Genomic DNA, 17,905 nt, shown 5'->3' on the forward strand with positions numbered 1-17,905 from the left:
ATAATGGTTTATATTTATTTATTTATTTATTTTGAGAGGAAGTCTCACTCTGTTGCCCAGGATGGAGTACGGTGGCGCCCATCTCGGGGCTCACTGCAACCTCCACCTCCAGGGTTCAAGGGATTCTCCAGCCTCAGACTCCCGAGTAGCTGGGATTACAGGTGTGTACTACCATGACCAGCTAATTTTTGTATTTTCAGTAGAGACTGGGTTTCGCCATGTTGGCCAGGCGGCTGGTCTTGAACTCCTGACTTCAAGCGATACACTTGCCTTGGCCTCCCAAAGTGCTGGGATTACAGGTGTGAACCACCACACTCAGCCCAGTTTTTAAAATGATAATTATTATTATTATTTTAATTTTTAGAGACAGGGTCTCACTATGTTGCCTAAGCTGGACTTGAACTTCTGGGCTCAAGTGATCCTCCTGCCTTAGTCTTCTGATTAGCTGGGACCATAGGTACATGCCACTACATCCGGCTTAAAAGCTGTATTTCTAAAAAAGCTCTATTTATCTGGGAAAAAATCACTTTGATTTTCAAAGTCTGAAAGGTTAGTTTGAGATGAAGAAAATAAACCTTAACTTTATTTAATAATCTCTGTTATGACTCAAAAGGATTTGTAGCAGAAGCCAAAAATGTGATCTGGGACATAAACTTTCCAAAGTGACAACAAACAAATGTAACTAGATAACTAGGGAGTGCTTGAAAATGTTATGACTAACTGGGAGGGGCAGATGATCTTTTCCCTCCTTTCTGAACTGCTAAAGCAGAGTCAACAGACTAACTCTTATAGACGTTGGGGTGGAGGGCAACCTTGGCCTAGGGTTCTGAGACTGAGGGCCCTTTTTTGTTTGATTTTGCTTTTTTTTTTTTTTTTTGAGACGGTCTTGCTCTGTCGCCCAGGCTGGAGTGCAATGGCGCGATCTCAGCTCACTGCAACCTCCACCTCTCGGCTTCAAGCGGTTCTCCTGCCTCAGCCTCCCAAGTAGCTGGGACTACAGGTGTGTGCCACCATGCCCAGCTAATTTTTGTATTTTTAGTAGAGACAGGGTTTCACTATGTTGGCCAGGCTGGTCTCGAACTGCTGACCTCTGGTGATCCACTTGCCTCGGCCTACCAAAGTGTTGGGATTACAGGCGTGAGCCACTGCGCCCAGCCTGTTTTGCTTTTTTTTGAGGCAGAATCTTGCTCTGTTGCCCAGGCTGGAGGGCAGTGGCATAATCATGGCTCACTGCAGCCTTGAACTCCTGGGTTCAAGTGATCCTCCTGCCTTAGCCTTCCAAGTAGCTGGGCATACAAGCATGCCACTAAACCCAGCTAATTTTTGTATTATTGTAGTCAGGATCCCACTGGTTGCCCAGGCTAGAAGGTTGTTTTCTGCAATTAAATACTTAACTCTCCTCATGTCTCCCAACTCATGGTCTCCACAACTTCAGGCAGTCCTGTCCTTTAAAAAATTTAGAGAAAACAGGCCATGGAACCCCCAATTCATTTTTTTCTTGAAAAATGGCCTGTTTCCAGGTTTCCTCACCATAGGAAAAAGCTGCTGCAATTTTACTCTTGTAGGACCAAAGGCTAGTCTTATATATTCACTCAAATTCTTTCATGAACCCTCGAAATGAGGGATATACTTCTACTGCAGTGACACACAACTTCTCCCTTGAAGATACCTCCAACATCTAGGACACACGTTTCCCATCGCACTGAAATCCGTATTTTGGTGGAATGTAGTTCTCAATCATTAAACACTTACATATTCTACTACCAGGGCAATGAGGATAATTTTCGCTGATGCTCTGCCCTGTCATCCTCTCCACATTACTTTCTTCTCGCTATCCTTTAGGATGTTAATTCTTGCAAAACACCTGGAGAGCCCTTCCATCCTTCTTAGCCCTCTGTATTTCCCACATTACTGCTATTGTCTATTTTCATGCCTGCCTCCCAACCCAAAGTGAAGGCTTCATAAGGGCAAGGGTTAGTCTTGTTCACTTTCAAATCACCCAAACCTAGCCTGTTACCTAGCACATGGTAGGTACTCATACTCGATATCTGTTGAATGAAGTCTGAATAAGCCATCAACACAAAGATAACACATTGATGTTTTAGAATGGATAAACTGGAAAAGGTGAGATACATAGAAAAGAATAAATACCAAGGACTTGAGAACCACCCACAGGAAATCAGTGGAGGAATATACGTCCATGAAGATAAAAGAATATGGCATGTTGTTACAGATGTCAAGAGAGTTTCATGAAATGTTGGCCAATACTTCATGATGCAAAATAAGCAGGTTACAAAACAGTATCTTTTTTTTTTTTTTTTTTTTGGTATAGGGCAGTTGGAATGTAGAAAACAGTATCATCTTAATCAGAGCAAGGAAAAATGTATATCACATGTCTGGTGGTTTATATGCCAGAATGTTAGAGTATTTCTTTCTCAGTAGCAGAATTAAATCTTTTCAACTGTACAATAAATATGCATTTTTTTATAGGACTTCACTTTATTGCATTTCATAGATATCACATTTTTTACAAATTGCAAGTTTGTGGCAACCCTGCGTCCAGCAAGTCTATCTGTTCCACTTTTCCAACAGCACATGCTCATTTCGTGTCTGCGTCACATTTTGGTAATTCTCGCAACATCTCAGAATTTTTCATTATTCTATCTGTTATGGTGACCTGTGATCAGTGATTTTGTTTTTTTCCTTTTTCTTATTTCAATAGTTCTTGGGGAACAGGTGGTGTCTGGCTACATGCATAAGTTCCTTAGTAGTGATTTCTGAGATTTTGGTGTACCCATCACCCGGGGAGTGTACACTGTACCCAATGTGTAGTTTAAAAAAATTTTTTTTTTTTTCCCGAGACGGAGTCTTGCTCTGTTACCCAGGCTCGAGTGCAGTGGCACAATCTTGGCTCACTGCAACATCTGCCTCCCGAGTTCAAGCAATTCTCCTGCCTCAGCCTCCCAAGTAGCTGGGATTACAGGGATGCACCACCATGCCCAGCTAATTTTTTTAGTAGAGATGGGGGGTCTCACCATGTTGGCCAGGTTGGTCTCAAACTCCTGACCTCGTAATCTGCCTGCCTTGGCCTCCCAAAGTGCTGGGATTCTAGGCATGAGCCACCATGCTCGGCCCCAGTGTGTAGTTTTTTTAATCCCTCACCCGCCTCCCATCCTTTCCCTAGAGTCCCCAAAGTCCACTGTATCATTCTCATGCTTTTGCGTCCTCATAGCTTAGGTCCCACTTATGAGTGAAAACATACGATGTTTGGTTTTCCATTCCTGAGTTACTTCACTTAGAATAATGGTCTCCAAATCCATCCAGGTTGCTGTGAATGTCATTATTTCGTTCCTGGCTGAGTAGTATTCCATGGTACGTATCTATATATACACCACAATTTCTTTATCCACTTGTTGATTGATGGGCAGTTGGGCTGGTTCCACATTTTTGTAATTGTGAATTGTGCCGCTATAAACATGCGTGTGCAGGTATCTTTTTCATATAATGACTTCTTTTCTTCTGGGTAGACGCCCAGTAGTGGGACTGCTGGATCAAACGGTAAATCTACTTTTAGTTCTTTAAGGAATCGCCACAGTTTTCCACAGTGGTTGTACTAGTTTACATTCCCACCAGCAGTGTAAAAGTGTTCCCTTTTCACCACATCCACGCCAACATCTATTATTTTTTGATTATTGCCATTCTTGCAGGAATAAGGTGGTTATTAAAAAAAAAAAAATTGGTGTTTTAAAGTAAAATGATTGGAACAGACAACAGATCATTGGTTTTCAGGGGCTGGAAGTAGGGGATATTGAGTACACAGGGGCATGAAGGATGCTTGGGGGTGACTGAACTGTTCTACATCTTGATTGTGGTAGTGGTTTGATGGTATGTATGCTTTTGTTAAAACTCATGGATCTGTACAATAAAAAGGGTAAATTCTGTTGTATGCAAATTATATCTTAAGAAAAAATTTTTAAGCAATGGAAACCTTCTACTTCCGAATGTATTTACTTTGAGAAATGATGAGACTAACAATTCTTAAGTAATAAAATCATGAACCTCTGCCTGGAACAATGAGCACTTGAGAGAGAAAACTTACCTCATGCTTGCCCATGCACCACTTCTGAGTTAGGAAAGTGCAAGGGGGACACTTCTCCTCACTATGACAAGAATGATATACTGCAGAAAGAGAAAGGTAACTTTAGAAATACTTTCGAAATAAAGTCACGTAAACCATTATACATCATATAAATGGCATACAGCATGAAACTTTTAAATTCGGAAACTGGGAGTACTTTTAAAAAATGGTCACAGGAAAGTAAAAAGTACCTGACTTCATGTTAAAGTGTTGAAGGACAAGCATGAGTGAGAAAAAGAAACCCAACCAAGGCGGAAGAGACATGCCCAAACAGAAGCAGAGGAGGCAGCTTTCTCATCTCATCTCTTGCAGCACAGCCATATGGTCCATCCAATTCTACTATGTCATTCTTTTGGCCCTACCTTAACAGCAACTGCTCACTTCTGCTCAGATATCTTTGCTATTAATTCCATCTAAAATGCTTCTGCTGATTCCTTCCAATTTCATTACTGCCTATAAGGGGAAGTTCATCAAAACTCACTTCCTACAATGAAGCTTTCCTTGGCTGACCATACTCTAGCCTGAGCTCCCTCACACTTCCTGGTGTCTCAGTTCCTACGCAGATGGGCTGCTGCCACATTATTTAGCCCATCTGCATGTGAAGGGTGGTTGTATCATGTGTATTGAACTACCATTCTCCTCCTCGCAGGGAGAACGTAAGAACCTCATGGTCACGGGGTATTTTTATCTTCCTCTGAAGTTCCCTCTGTGTCTGACACCATGTTAGAAATACAGTAAACACTTAAGAAAATGGAAATGAATGGGGAACAAAATAGGCTAAAACAACACAATTCACAAATGGTGAAGTTCTTACTATGGATCTTGCCCAGCAGGACTTGGGCTTCATCTGTAACACCCGCAAGTAAGTGTAAAGGAGGGAATGGGTGGGGACTGCCCTGGGCATGTACTTCATGCTGGTATGAATGCCACGGGAGGGGCTTTCAAACTATGCTGGGAGGACTATCCTAAGATTCCCAAGGAAGGAGGGAACATTCCACTTAATGAAGAATTTAAGATCTGTTTTACTCCATTAACTTAAAAAATCAAGAGCTGGTTTTCTAGTTTTAAGTCTGAATCATATTGCCAGACTAACTGTGGGTATCAAATCTGGTCCCCTGAATTATTTCAGGTTTGCCTCTGGTATTTGGTAAAATGAAATGATGAGCCCAGTATGGTGATAGAGGAAAGCCAGCAACCAGACTTGACAGATACAGAAATTGAGTGATGTCAAGTGGTTGTTGGCCTGGTATCTGAGCAGTTTATCAGAGAAAAACTGGAAACACTGAAATGTCCAGCAACACAAGACTGACTGAATAAGTTATGGTCCATCCATGTAACAGGACACTCAATTGCCATTAAAAATTTATATTAAAAAAAAAATACTGACAAGGCGACAGATTAAAAATATAATAATAAGAGTGGGAAAAAAGCTAGTTAAAACCATTCAGTTCAGTAAGATCCCATTTTTATTTTGGGAAAAAAATGCAAACATATATATTTGCACATGGCAAAAGACCCTGAGAAATACATGTAAGGTATAATTCTTAGGAGGTGACATATAATAGATTATTTAATTTCAAACTTTTGACTTTATTTTTTTTTTTTGAGTCAGAGTCTCACTTTGTCACCCAGGCTGGAGTGCAATGGCGCAATCTTGGCTCACTGCAACCTCTGCCTCCTGGGTTCAAGTGATTCTCTTGCCTCAGCCTCCCAAGTAGCTGGGATTATAGGCATCCGCCACCACGCCAGGCTAAGTTTTGTATTTTTAGTAGAGACAGGGTTTTACCATGTTGGCCAGACTAGTCTCAATCTTCTGACCTCAGGTGATCCACCTGCCTCGGCTTCCCAAAGAGAGGCATGAGTCACTGCACCTGGCCTTTTTTACTATTTTTTTTTTTTTTTTTTTGAGACGGAGTCTCACTCTGTTGCCCAGGCTGAAGTACAGTAGCACGATCTTGGCTCACTGCAACCTCTGCCTCCCGGATTCAAGCAATTCTCCTGCCTCAGCCTCCCGAGTAGCTGAGATTACAGGTGCCTGCCACAATGCCTAGCTAACTTTTGTATTTTTAGTAGAAACAGGGTTTCACCATGTTGGCCAGGGTGGTCTCGAACTCCTGACCTCAAGTGACTCGCCCACCTCGGCCTCCCAAAGTGCTAGGATTACAGGCACGAGCCACTGTGCCTGGCCTCTATTTTCTTTTTTGAGACAGAGTATCAGTCTGTCAGCAGGCTGGAGTACAGTGATGTGATCTCAGCTTACTGCAACCTCTGCCCCCGGGGTTCAAGTGATTTTCCTGCCTCAGCCTCCTGAGTAGCTGGGACCACAGGCACATACCAACACGCCTGGCTAATTTTTGTATTTTTAGTAGAGACAGGGTTTTACCATGTTGGGCAGGATGGTCTCCAACTCTTGACCTCATGATCTGCCCCCCTTGGTCTCCCAAAGTGCTGGGATTACAGGCGTGAGCCACTGCGCCTGGCCCTGGCCTCTACTTTCTTAATTTTAATAGGATAAATACATATTGCTTCTATAACAACAAAAAAGTCACTTTTAATTTTGTAAAAAGATGCTAAATTTCAAAATATGCACCAAAGTGGAGACCACAAAGAAAGAAAAGATCTTGAGAGATAAGATCAGCTGGGGTGTCTTCCAACATTTTTAGGTGTCTTTGACATCCTTAGAGTAAACCAATGGAGTAAACCAACTGTATCACAATGGATTGGATGCAGAAGTAGATATGATAATTCAGGTGTGATTCCAAGCTGTGGCCCAGATTACAGACCCACCTTCACAGAAGCAGCCTCTGAGCATGGGAGCAAGGGGCAACCATCACAGCATGACTTTAGAGCAGCAAAGACAGTTACACAGCAGGATCCTAAATGACACGGTGTGAGCAGGCTGAAGTGTGAAGACAAGATGCTACTCACCTGGATGGTCACATTCATGGACTCTAGCGCAGGTTTGGGTACATTCAGGGGGCCTAGTACCACAGGGAACTGGAGGGTAAATCACTGATGCACCACAATGGCAGGTTAATTCATCAAAACCTGGCGGAGCAGCAGGTAAAACAAAAGAATCCTTTCTGAGTTTGGGATGTGCACATACATATTTACACACACACACACACACACACATGCACACACACATTTTTGCTTGTAGTTTTAGCGGAGAATTTTTGGAGGTGTTACTTTTTTTAAAGGAGGTTTTTATTTTATTAAACTTTTATTTTATTAAAACTAAGCTGGTGAAAAAGGCATGCACAGATATGAAGTTTCATTTACTACTGTGACCCTGACAGCTTCCCAATACTTTTCCCAACATATTTCTAGACAGGAGATTATATTGATGACTGAGTTTTTAATATTATAACAGGAAAGTTATCAACATTTCAAAGATCACATAAGAATTATTTTCCAAATGATCAATGTGGGCTGTTATAAAATCATGCACGGGGCCGGGCGCGGTGGCTCACGCCTATAATCTCAGCACTCTGGGAGGCCGAGGTGGGCGGATCACGAGGTCAGGAGATTGAGACCATCCTGGCTAACACGGCGAAACCTTGTCTCTACTAAAAATACAAAAAATTAGCCGGGCGTGGTGGTGGGTGCCTGTAGTCCCAGCTGCTGGGGAAGCTGAGGCAGGAGAATGGTGTGAACCCGAGAGGCGGAGCTTGCAGTGAGCCAAGATCATGCCACTGCACTCCAGCCTGGGTGACACAGCAAGACTCTGTCTCAAAAAAATAAAATAAAATAAAATAAAATAAAATAAAATAAAATCATGCACGGGTAAAAAGATCCATTCAAAGTATAAGAAAGTCCAATAAATTTTAGTGACAGAGAACAAAAACACTGAGTCAAGTTCTTTATAAAATGAAGTTGAATTTTGGTGTAATTTCAAAGAATATCAGTAATTATTTGAAAACATCTTTAAAATACTCTTCCCTTCTCCTGTGTAAGGTTATTTGTGTAAGGATGGATTTTTTTTCATATACCTCAACTATATCATGATGGATTGGATGCAGAAGTAGATGTGAGAATTCAGCTATCTTCTATTAAACCAAGTATCCACCATTCTATATTTTTGAAGTTATTTTAAAAATTTTTGTGATTACATGCAATGAATATATTATTATTCTTAAATATACTAATCAATTATTTTTTAAATTTCTCAGTTTTAATTTCTAATACAGTAGATACAGATAAATACGACTCACATAAAAAGAGCTCTTTAGGATACTTTTTAGTAATGTAAATGAGCCCTACTACAAAAAAGTTTGCAAACTGCTGCTAATAATATAGAGAAAGAAGATTGTTGAGGACAGAACCTAGGTAAATAACATACATGAGGCAGGTAGCAGAGAAGGAATCTATCAACGAACTAGGCCCCATCTGAGGATCACTGCTCATATCACAAGTTTTCAGGGACTACAATACAGCATTAGAAGTAACTTTAAAGAAAGTCTCAACATATTGTAAATACGAAGGCTTAGTTCAAGAATCCATACCATTCTAAGTAAATCAATCTCTCAAAGTATATTATGTCTGAATTTCTAAAAAACTCTTCTAATAAACTATATAGTAAAGACACTCACTGGCTTGCCAGCATGTCTGGCAGTTTCCACGATGACAAGGTTCTTCACACCTATGAAGGCCACAACGGAGTTTCCTCCCACAAATCAAAGGACACTTGTGCTCCTTATCCTGGGAAGAGAGATTTGTATTTGTTCATAAAATGGTCTTCATTTTATATTTTCCATAAATAACAACAAGATTAATAAAAACAAAGCTCTACACATTTATGGATAAAATGATGTCTGGAAATACCTTCAAAATAGCCACAAAAGGGAGAGTAGGTGGGGATGAAGATAAAACAAAATTCGTCACGAGGTGATCAATACTAAAGCTGGATGTTGTGTATATGGGACTCTCTATACTAGTCTCTCTGCTTCTGCATATATTTGAGAGAGAGAGAGAGATATATATATATATATATATTTTTTTTTTTTGAGATGGAGTCTCGCTCTGTCACCCTGGCTGGAGTGCAGTGGCGCGATCTCGGCTCACTGCAAGCTCCACCTCCCAGGTTCACACCATTCTCCTGCCTCAGCCTCCTGAGTAGCTGGGACTACAGGCGCTCGCCACGATGCCTGGCTAATTTTTTTGTATTTTTAGTAGAGACAGGGTTTCACCGTGTTAGCCAGGATGGTCTCGATCTCCTGACCTCATGATCCGCCCACCTTGGCCTCCCAAAGTGCTGGGATTACAGGCGTGAGCCAGTTTGAAATTTAAAAAAAATATATTTTATTTTTACATTGTGTGTGTGTCTTTGTGTGAGAGAGCCAGGGTCTCACTCTGTTGCCCAGGCTGGAGGGTGGTGGTGCGATCTCGGCTCACTGCAACCTCCACCTCCCAGGTTCAAGCAATTCTCCTACCTCAGCTTCCTGAGTAGCTGGGATTACAGGTGCCCACCACAATGTCCAGGTAAGTTTTAAATTTTTAGTAGAGACAGGGTTTCACCATGTTGGCCAGTCTGGTCTGGAACTCCTGACCTCAAGTGATCTGCCTGCCTTGGCCTCCCAAAGTGCTGGGATTACAGGCATGAGCCACCACGTCCAGCCTTATTTTTACATTTAAATCTATTTATTTATTTAGAGACCTGGTTATGAGATGGGCATTTTTGTAGTTTTGGTAGAGATGGGGTTTTACCATGTTGCCAAGGCTGACCTTGAATTCCTTGGATTAAGTGAGATCCACCCACCTCAGCCTCCAAAAGTGGAATTACAGGTGTGAGCCACCATGCCTGGCTGTAAATTTTTTTATAAGAAGAGGAAGTCTTTAAGCCTTCTAACACTAGTTTATAATACTTGCACAATTCATCATTCTTCACTTTAATATATAAATTTTAAAAATAATTATGTATGTTATATACATACATACACATGTATTACCTTGCTATTGGTACTGTGTTATCTTGTTTATGTATATACACACTGATACAGTTTGGCTGTGTCTCCAACCAAATCTTATCTTGAATTCCCACATGTTGTGGGAAGGACCTGGTAGGAGTTAACTAAATCATGGCGGGGGAAGGTCTTTCCCATGCTGTTCTCATGATAGTGAATAAGTCTCCTGAGATCTGATGGCTTTATAAGGCCGAGTTTCCCTGCATAAGCTCTCTCTCTGCCTGTTGCCATCCATATTAAGACGTGACTTGCCCTTCCTTGTCTCTCACCATGATTATGAAGCCTCCCCAGCCACTTGGAACTGTAAGCCCATTAAACCTCTTTCTTTTGTAACTTGCCCAGTCTCGGTATGTCTTTATCAGCAGTGTGAAAACAGACTAATACAGTAAACTGGTACCAGTAGAGTGGGGTGCTGCTGAAAAGATACCCGAAAATGTGGAAGTGACTTTAGAACTGGGTAACAGGCAGATGATGGAACAGTTTGGAGGGCTCAGAAGAAGACAGGAGAATGTGGGAAAGTTTGGAACTTCTTAGAGACTTGCTGAATGGCTTTGCCCAAAATGCTGATAATGATATGGACAATAATGTCCAGGCTGAGGTGGTCTCAGATGGAGATGAGGAACTTGTTGGGAGCTGGAGCAAAGGTGACTCTTGTTGTTTTATCAAAGAGAGTGGCAACATTTTGCCCCTGCCCTAGAGATCTGTGGAACTTTGAACTTGAGAAAGATGATTAAGAGTATCTGGTGGAAGAACTTTCTAAGTAGCAAAGCATTTAAGAGGTGACTTGGGTGCTGTTAAAGGCATTCAGTTTTAGAAGTGAAACAAAGCATACAAGTTTGGAAAATTTGCAGCCTGCCAATGTGACAGAAAATCCTATTTTCTGAGAAGAAATTCAAGCTGACTGCAGAAATTTGCATAAGTAATGAGGAGCCAAATGTAAAACCCCAAGACAATAGGGAAAATGTCCCCAAAGCATGTCAGAGGTCTTCATGGCAGCCCCTCCCATGACAGGCCTGGAGGCTCAGGAGGAAAAAATGGTTTTGTGGGCCGGCCCTAGGGTCCCTCTGCTGTATGCAGCCTAGGGACTTAGTGCCCTGCATCCCAGCCACTCCAGCTGTGGCTGAAAGGGCCCAACACAGAGCTTGGGCCATGGCTTCAGAGTGCAAGCACCAAGCCTTGGCAGCTTCCATGTAGTGTTGCGCCTGTGGGTGCACAGAAATCAATAACTGACGCTGGAAACCTCTGCCTAGGTTTCAGAAGATGGATGGAAACACCTGGATGTCCAGGCAGAAGTTTGCTGCAGGGGTGGGGCTGTCACAGAGAACCTCTGTTAGGGCAGTGCCGAAGAGAAATGTGGGGTTGCAGCCCCCACACGGAGTCCCTACTGGGGTACCAGCTAGTGGAGCTGTTAGAAGAGGGTCACTGTCCTCCAGACCCTAGAATGGGAGATGCACTGACAGCTTGCACTGTGTGCCTGGAAAAGTCACAGACACTCAATACCAGCCTGTGAAAGCAGCTGGGAGGGGGCTGTATGCTGCAAAGCCACATGGGCGGAGCCGTCCAAGACCATGGGAACCCACTTCTTGCATCAGCGTGACCTAGATGTAAGACATGGAGTCAAAGGAGAGCATTTTGTAGCTTTAAGATTTGACTGCCCGGCCGGGCGCAGTGGCTCACGCCTGTAATCCCAGCACTTTGCGAGGCCGAGGCAGGTGGATCACGAGGTCAGGAGATCAAGACCATCCTAAGATGGTGAAACCCCGTCTCTACTAAAAATACAAAAAAATTAGCTGGGCGTGGTGGCGGGTGCCTGCAGTCCCAGCTGCTCGGGAGGCTGAGGCAGGAGAATGGTGTGAGCCTGGGAGGCAGAGCTTGCAGTAAGCGGAGATCGTGGAGAGAGTGAGACTCCATCTCAAAAAAAAAAAAAACCAAAAATTTGACTGCCCCACTGAATTTCAGACTTGCATGGGGCCTGTACCCCTTTGTTTTGGCCAACTTCTCCCATTTGGAATGGCTGTATATACCCAATGCCTGTACCCCTATTGTACCTAGGAAGTAACTAATTTGCTTTTGAATTTACGGGCTCACAGGCAAAGCGACTTGCCTTGTCTTGGATGAGACTTTGGACTGTAGACTTTTGAGTTAATGCTGAAATGGGTTAAGACTTTGGGGGACTGTTGGAAAGGCATGATTGGTTTTGAAATGTGAGGACATGAAATTTGGGAGGGGCCAGGGGCAGAATGATATAGTTTGGCTGTGTCCCCACCCAAATCTCATCTTGACTTCCAATATGTTGTGGGAGGGACCTGGTGGTAGGTAACTGAATCATGGGGGCAGGTCTTTCTCGTGCTGTTCTCGTGATAGTGAATACGTCTCATGAGATTTGATGGCTTTATAAGGCCAAGTTTCCTGGACAAACTCTTATTTCTCTGCCTGCTGCTATCCACGTGAGATGTGATTTGCTTCTCCTTGCCTTCCACCATGATTGTGAGGCCTCCCCAGCCACTTGGAACTGTAGATCCATTAATCCTCTTTCTTTTGTAATTTGCCTAGTCTTGGGTATGTCTTTATTGGCAGTGTGAAAATGGACTAATACATACATACATATACATACACGTTTATACATACATGTTATGTCATATATTACATATATGTTATCTTGGTTTTTTTAATATATAAGAGTATATTAGATAACAAAGTACGAATAGCCAGCTAGTGCTTTATTTAGCTCCATAAAAGCAAATATTTTAAATAAACATTTTATTTTTAAAAATCTTTTTTAAAAATGTCATAATAATTTTTCCTACTGACCTGACCTAAGCAGTACATGAAACCTGAAGCCCAAGTTGCTAAGTCCAGTCTGTGTTGGGACAACACACAATCTCCTGCAGAAGACTGTGTGCTCATCTAGGGGTCTTGGGCTCTGGGGTATGAGGCATTCTCTTTCTTCTTTCTCTTCCTCTGTGTTGCTACTAGATGCCACTGGCTGACTTCTTGACCTGGGTGAGACTAAAAAGGCCCAGTCTGTCTCTTTATAGAGAGGTTATGGGGACACTATGAGAGCTCTTTGACTGCTGCTTAGGGGCCCATACCAATGACTTTTAAATCTGGGCTGCATTCTCCACGTGGCTCAGGCTTCCAGAAGCCCAGCCCCTGGATGAATGGAATCTGATTATGCCTAATAAGTCCACTTACCACACAGCATATCTCATTACATTTATGCCGTCCACACAACCGTTTCTTGTTACACCGCTTGTCACACATAAATGTAGCATCTGCTGTGGCCAATTAAAAAGAAAAAAGAAAAACAGGCAAAGGATATGAACATTCATTCCACAAATATTTGAGTGACTATAAGCTAAAAGATTACAATAGTAATAATACAATTGTAATAATGTAAATGCAGTTTTTTGTTTTTGTTTTTTTTTTTTTGAGATGGAGTCTCTCTCTGTTGCCCAGGCTGGAGTGCAGTGGCATGATCTTGGCTCACCACAATGTCTGCCTCTTGGGTTCAAGTGATTCTTGTGCCTCAACCTCCCAAGTAGCTGGGCTTACAGGTGCCCGCCACCACAGCCGGCTAATTTTTGCATTTTTAGTAGAAGCAGGGCTTCACCATGTTGTCCAAGCTGGTCTTGAACTCCTGATCTCAGGTGATCCGCCTCCCATGGCCTCCCAAAGTGCTGAGATTAAAGGAATGCGCCACTGTGCCTGGCCTTTTTGCTTTCTTTTTTTTTCTTTTTTTTTTTTTTTTTTTTTGAGATAGAGTCTCACTCTGTTGCCCAGGCTGGAGTGCAGTGGTGCAATCTTGGTTCACAGCAACCTCCACCTCCCAGGTTCAAGCGATTCTCCCACCTCAGACTCCCGAGTAGCTGGGATTACAGGTTTGTGCCACCACGCCCGGCTAATTTTTGTATTTTTAGTAGAGACCGGGTTTCGCCATGTTGGCCAGGCTGGTCTTGAACTCCTGACCTCAGGTGATCCACCTGCCTTGGCCTCCCAAAGTGTTGGGATTCCAGGTGTCAGCCACCATGCCAGGCCGTCAGTTTTTTTTTTTTTTTTTTTTTTTTAAAGAGACAGGGTGTCTTTCTGTCACCCAGGCTGGAGTGCAGTGGCATTAACATAGCTCACTGTAACCTCGAATTCCTGGGCTCAAATGAGCCTCCCATCTCGGCCTTCCAAATGTTGGGGTTACAGGTGTAAGCCACTCTGCCCAGCTGAAAATGCATATTAAAATATCAATTTTCACCTTTAAAACTGTCTTAAAAAAATAGCAATGGTAGGGTTTAAGATGTGGAGAAAAAGGCACACTCATCTTGGTAGATGGGTGTACAAACTTTTGCAGTCCATGGGGGACTGATTCCAGGACCTCCCTTGGATATCAAAATTCACAGATATTCAAGTCTCTTATACAAAATGGTATAATATTTGCATATAACTTATGCACACTCTTCTTTATACTTCAAATCTTCTCTAGATTACTTATAACACCAAATACAATGTAAATGCTATCTAGATAGTTATTGTTTAGAAAATGATGAGAAAAAATTTTGTACATGTTCAGTACAGATGTAATTTGTTTACAAATTTGTCTTTGAATATTTTCAATCTATGGTTGGTTGAATCCATGGATATGGAACCCGTGGATGTGTAAGGCTGGCTGCATGTATGTTTCTATCAAAAATTTAAGTGTGGTTGGGCATGGTGGCTCCTGCCTGTAATCCTAGCACTTTGGGAGGCTGAGCCAGGAGGACTGCTCGAGCCCAGGAATTCAAGACCAGCCTGGGCAACACAATGAGACCCTGTCTCTACAAAAACTTGCTCACTGCAACCTCCGCCTCCTGGGTTTAAGCAATTCTCTTGCCTCAGCCTCCCGAGTAGCTGGGATTACAGGTGCCCACCACCATGCTGGCTAATTTTTTGTAGTTTTAGTAGAGACTGAGTTTCACCTTGGCCAGGCTAGTCTCAAACTCCTGACCTCAAGTGATCTGCCCGCCTTGGCCTCCCAAAGTGCTGGGATTACAGGTTTGAGCCATCGCACCCAGTCCTGCAAAAACTTTTAAAAATTAAGTTTTTAAAACTTAATTAAAAGTTAATTAAGCCATGGGCATGGTGGCGCATGCCTGTGGTCCCAGCTATTTGGGAGGCTGGTGTGAAAGGACCACTGGAGCCCAGGAGATCAAGGTTGTAGTGAGCTGTGATCTGCCACTACACTCCAGTCTAGGCGACAGAGAGAGAACTTGTCTCAAACAATAAATATATTTTAAAAACCAACAATGAAATATCAGAGACATCATATCATGTGGTAGTGATATATCACTTCACTAGGATGGCTATGATTTTAAAAACCCCAAAAATGGCTGGGTGTGGTGGCTCAAGCCTGTAATCCCAGCACTCTGAGAGGCTGAGGCGGGTGGATCATGAGGTTAGGAGTTCGAGACCAGCCTGACCAACATGGTAAAACCCCATCTCTACTAAAAATACAAAAATTAGCCAGGCACGGTGGTGGGCACCTGTAATTCCAGCTACTCGAGAGGCTGAGGCAGCTTAATCACTTGAACCTGGGAGGCGGAACCTAAATCTAGGGGAAAAACAAAACTATGCTGGCATGTTTATACATTTGTATGAATAGGGAAAAAGACCTGGAACCTTATCTGACAAACTACTATCAGAGGGTAAATTTTCACCTTTTGCTTTATATTCTTTTTTTCTTTAAACTTCGTAAGTGTATTAATTTTGTAAATTTTTCAAATTATGTTTTTATTATTTTGTTTTTTATTATTTTGTTTTATTGTTTTAGAGATAGGGTCTCGCTCTGTCACCCAGGCTAGAGTGCAATGGCACAATCACAGCTCACTGCAACCTCAAACTCCTGGACTCAAGCAATCCTCTGCCTCAGCCTCCCAAGTATCTAGGACTACAGGCAAGTGCCACTATGGCTGGCTAACTTTTAAAATTTTTTTGCAGAGACAGCGTATTGCCCAGGCTGGTCTTGAACTCCTGGCTTTAAGTGATCCCCCAGCCCTGGCCTCCCAAAGCATAAGGATTCAGATGTGAGCCACTGCATCTGGCCCAAATTATGTTTTTCTTGTTTGTTTTTTGATACAGAGTCTCTGTCACCCAGGCTGGAGTGCAATGGCTTGATCTCAGTTCATTGCAACCTCTGTCTCCTGAGTTCAAGTGATTCTCCTGCCTCAGCCTCCTCAGTAGCTGGGATTACAGATGTGCGCCACCACAACTGGCTGATTTTTGTATTTTTAGTAAAGATGGGGTTTCACCATGTTGGCTAGGCTGGCCTTGAACTCCTGACCTCAGGTGATCCACTCACCATGGCCTCCCAAAGTGCTGGGATTACAGGCATGAGCCACCATACCTGGACCCAAATAATGTTTTTAATAACCAAACTTTTTTTCCTTGATACAGATGGCACACTGAACCAAAAGTTTAAATACGGTTTTGAGGCAGATATTGCTGGGTACCTCCCAGTCACTCTCCTCTTTCAGGCAAAGACAGCCTTAATTTTGTTCAGAAATTGGAGGCCAGCGTGCTCCTCAGTTCCAGGGGTGGATGTTGTTTAGCTTTACCCATCAGGGTAATTCCGTTCACTTTTCTAGTGACAGGTTTAGGTAGAAGCATTGGACACAAAGTGTACTGAGAACCTTTCAGGACTGTTTTCCTTGCTCTTACATAGGAAGAGAAGATCAACACTCTCCTCATGGATTTTGTTAAGATGTTGTTGGGCAGAGACCCAAAGTGTGAAGTTGCAGTAGCTGACATACCCACAAGGAGAAAATCAAGAAAACCACAGAGAAGCCGAATTGAAGTCCTGGAAATCACTGAGCTTAAAATTAACCAATCTCAGACTTGTTCTGCCTCCAGACTTCCTATTAGGTGTGACAGTAAATACCCTTATCGTAAAAGTCACTTTTTCTTGGGTTTGGATACCTGCATCTAGAAGCTTCCTAACCGATACAGCTAGCTTTCTGACTACAATAAGACCTTTTATTTTGCATATCCTTATCTTCCATCACTTTTCCAAAAAGGTTTTAAAGCGGTTTCAACGAGAGTATGTGACGGTCATCAAAACAGGAATTGAGGCCGGGTGCGGTGACTCATGCCTATAGTCCCAGAACTTTGTGAGGCTGAGGCAGGTGGATCACTTGAGGTCAGGAGTTAGAGATCAGCCTGGTCAACATGGTGAAACCCCGTCTCTACCAAAAATACAAAAATCAGCCAGGTGTAGTGGTGCGCACCTATAATCCCAGCTACTTGGGAGGTTGAGGCAGGAGAATCGCTTGAACCTGGGAGGTTGAGGTTGCAGTGAGCCGAGATCGCGCCACTGCGCTCTGGCCTGGGCAACAGAGTGAGACTCCGTCTCAAAAGAAAAAAGAAAAAAAAGTTCAAACGATTTTACAGTGAACATCCATATGCCCATATCTAGATTCTACCATTAACATACTTTTTCATATATATATATCCATTCTTCTAGCTACCCACTAATTTTCTTTTTTAATGCATTTCAAAGCAAGCTGTAGACATGAGTATACTTAGCTTAAATTTTTCAGCATTTCATCAACAGAATTCAATTTATAATTTTTTCCTATTGAGGTGAAAGTTATACACAAATCTTAAGCAGTCCTTTGCTGAATTTCGACAAATACATAACCCAACTCCCTACCAAAGTGAAGATACCCGCATCCCAAAAATTCCCTCATGCCCCAACCCAGTCATACCTTCACTTTTGAGACTGGTACATGGAAGCTCCTATGGAAAAAGAAAAAGAAACGGTAACTACTTTAGGAATAAT

The 17,905-nt window shown here is 42.6% G+C and overlaps 1 protein-coding gene across 3 annotated transcripts in view; it reads right to left on the reverse strand.

Moving 5' to 3' along the window:
• NFX1 (nuclear transcription factor, X-box binding 1) overlaps window positions 1–17,905 on the reverse strand; it is an 82,066-nt gene that overhangs the window by 20,479 nt on the left and 43,682 nt on the right. The window contains exons 11-16 of one of the 3 annotated variants that reach the window (XM_050760750.1): window positions 17,832–17,862; window positions 13,297–13,376; window positions 8,731–8,839; window positions 7,067–7,186; window positions 4,100–4,179; window positions 2,480–3,546 (exon numbers count right to left, since the gene is read on the reverse strand). In XM_050760750.1, the coding sequence (XP_050616707.1) occupies window positions 3,469–3,546; window positions 4,100–4,179; window positions 7,067–7,186; window positions 8,731–8,839; window positions 13,297–13,376; window positions 17,832–17,862 (498 nt within the window). In that variant the 3' untranslated portion in view covers window positions 2,480–3,468. Of the gene's footprint in view, window positions 1–2,479; window positions 3,547–4,099; window positions 4,180–7,066; window positions 7,187–8,730; window positions 8,840–13,296; window positions 13,380–17,831; window positions 17,863–17,905 lie in introns of those variants that run through there. The other 2 variants (XM_050760749.1, XM_050760748.1) reach the window with 2 other exon arrangements.

The sequence above is a fragment of the Macaca thibetana genome, chromosome 15, assembly GCF_024542745.1.
Source record: "Macaca thibetana thibetana isolate TM-01 chromosome 15, ASM2454274v1, whole genome shotgun sequence".
In the NCBI taxonomy this organism is placed as follows: Eukaryota; Metazoa; Chordata; class Mammalia; order Primates; family Cercopithecidae; genus Macaca; species Macaca thibetana.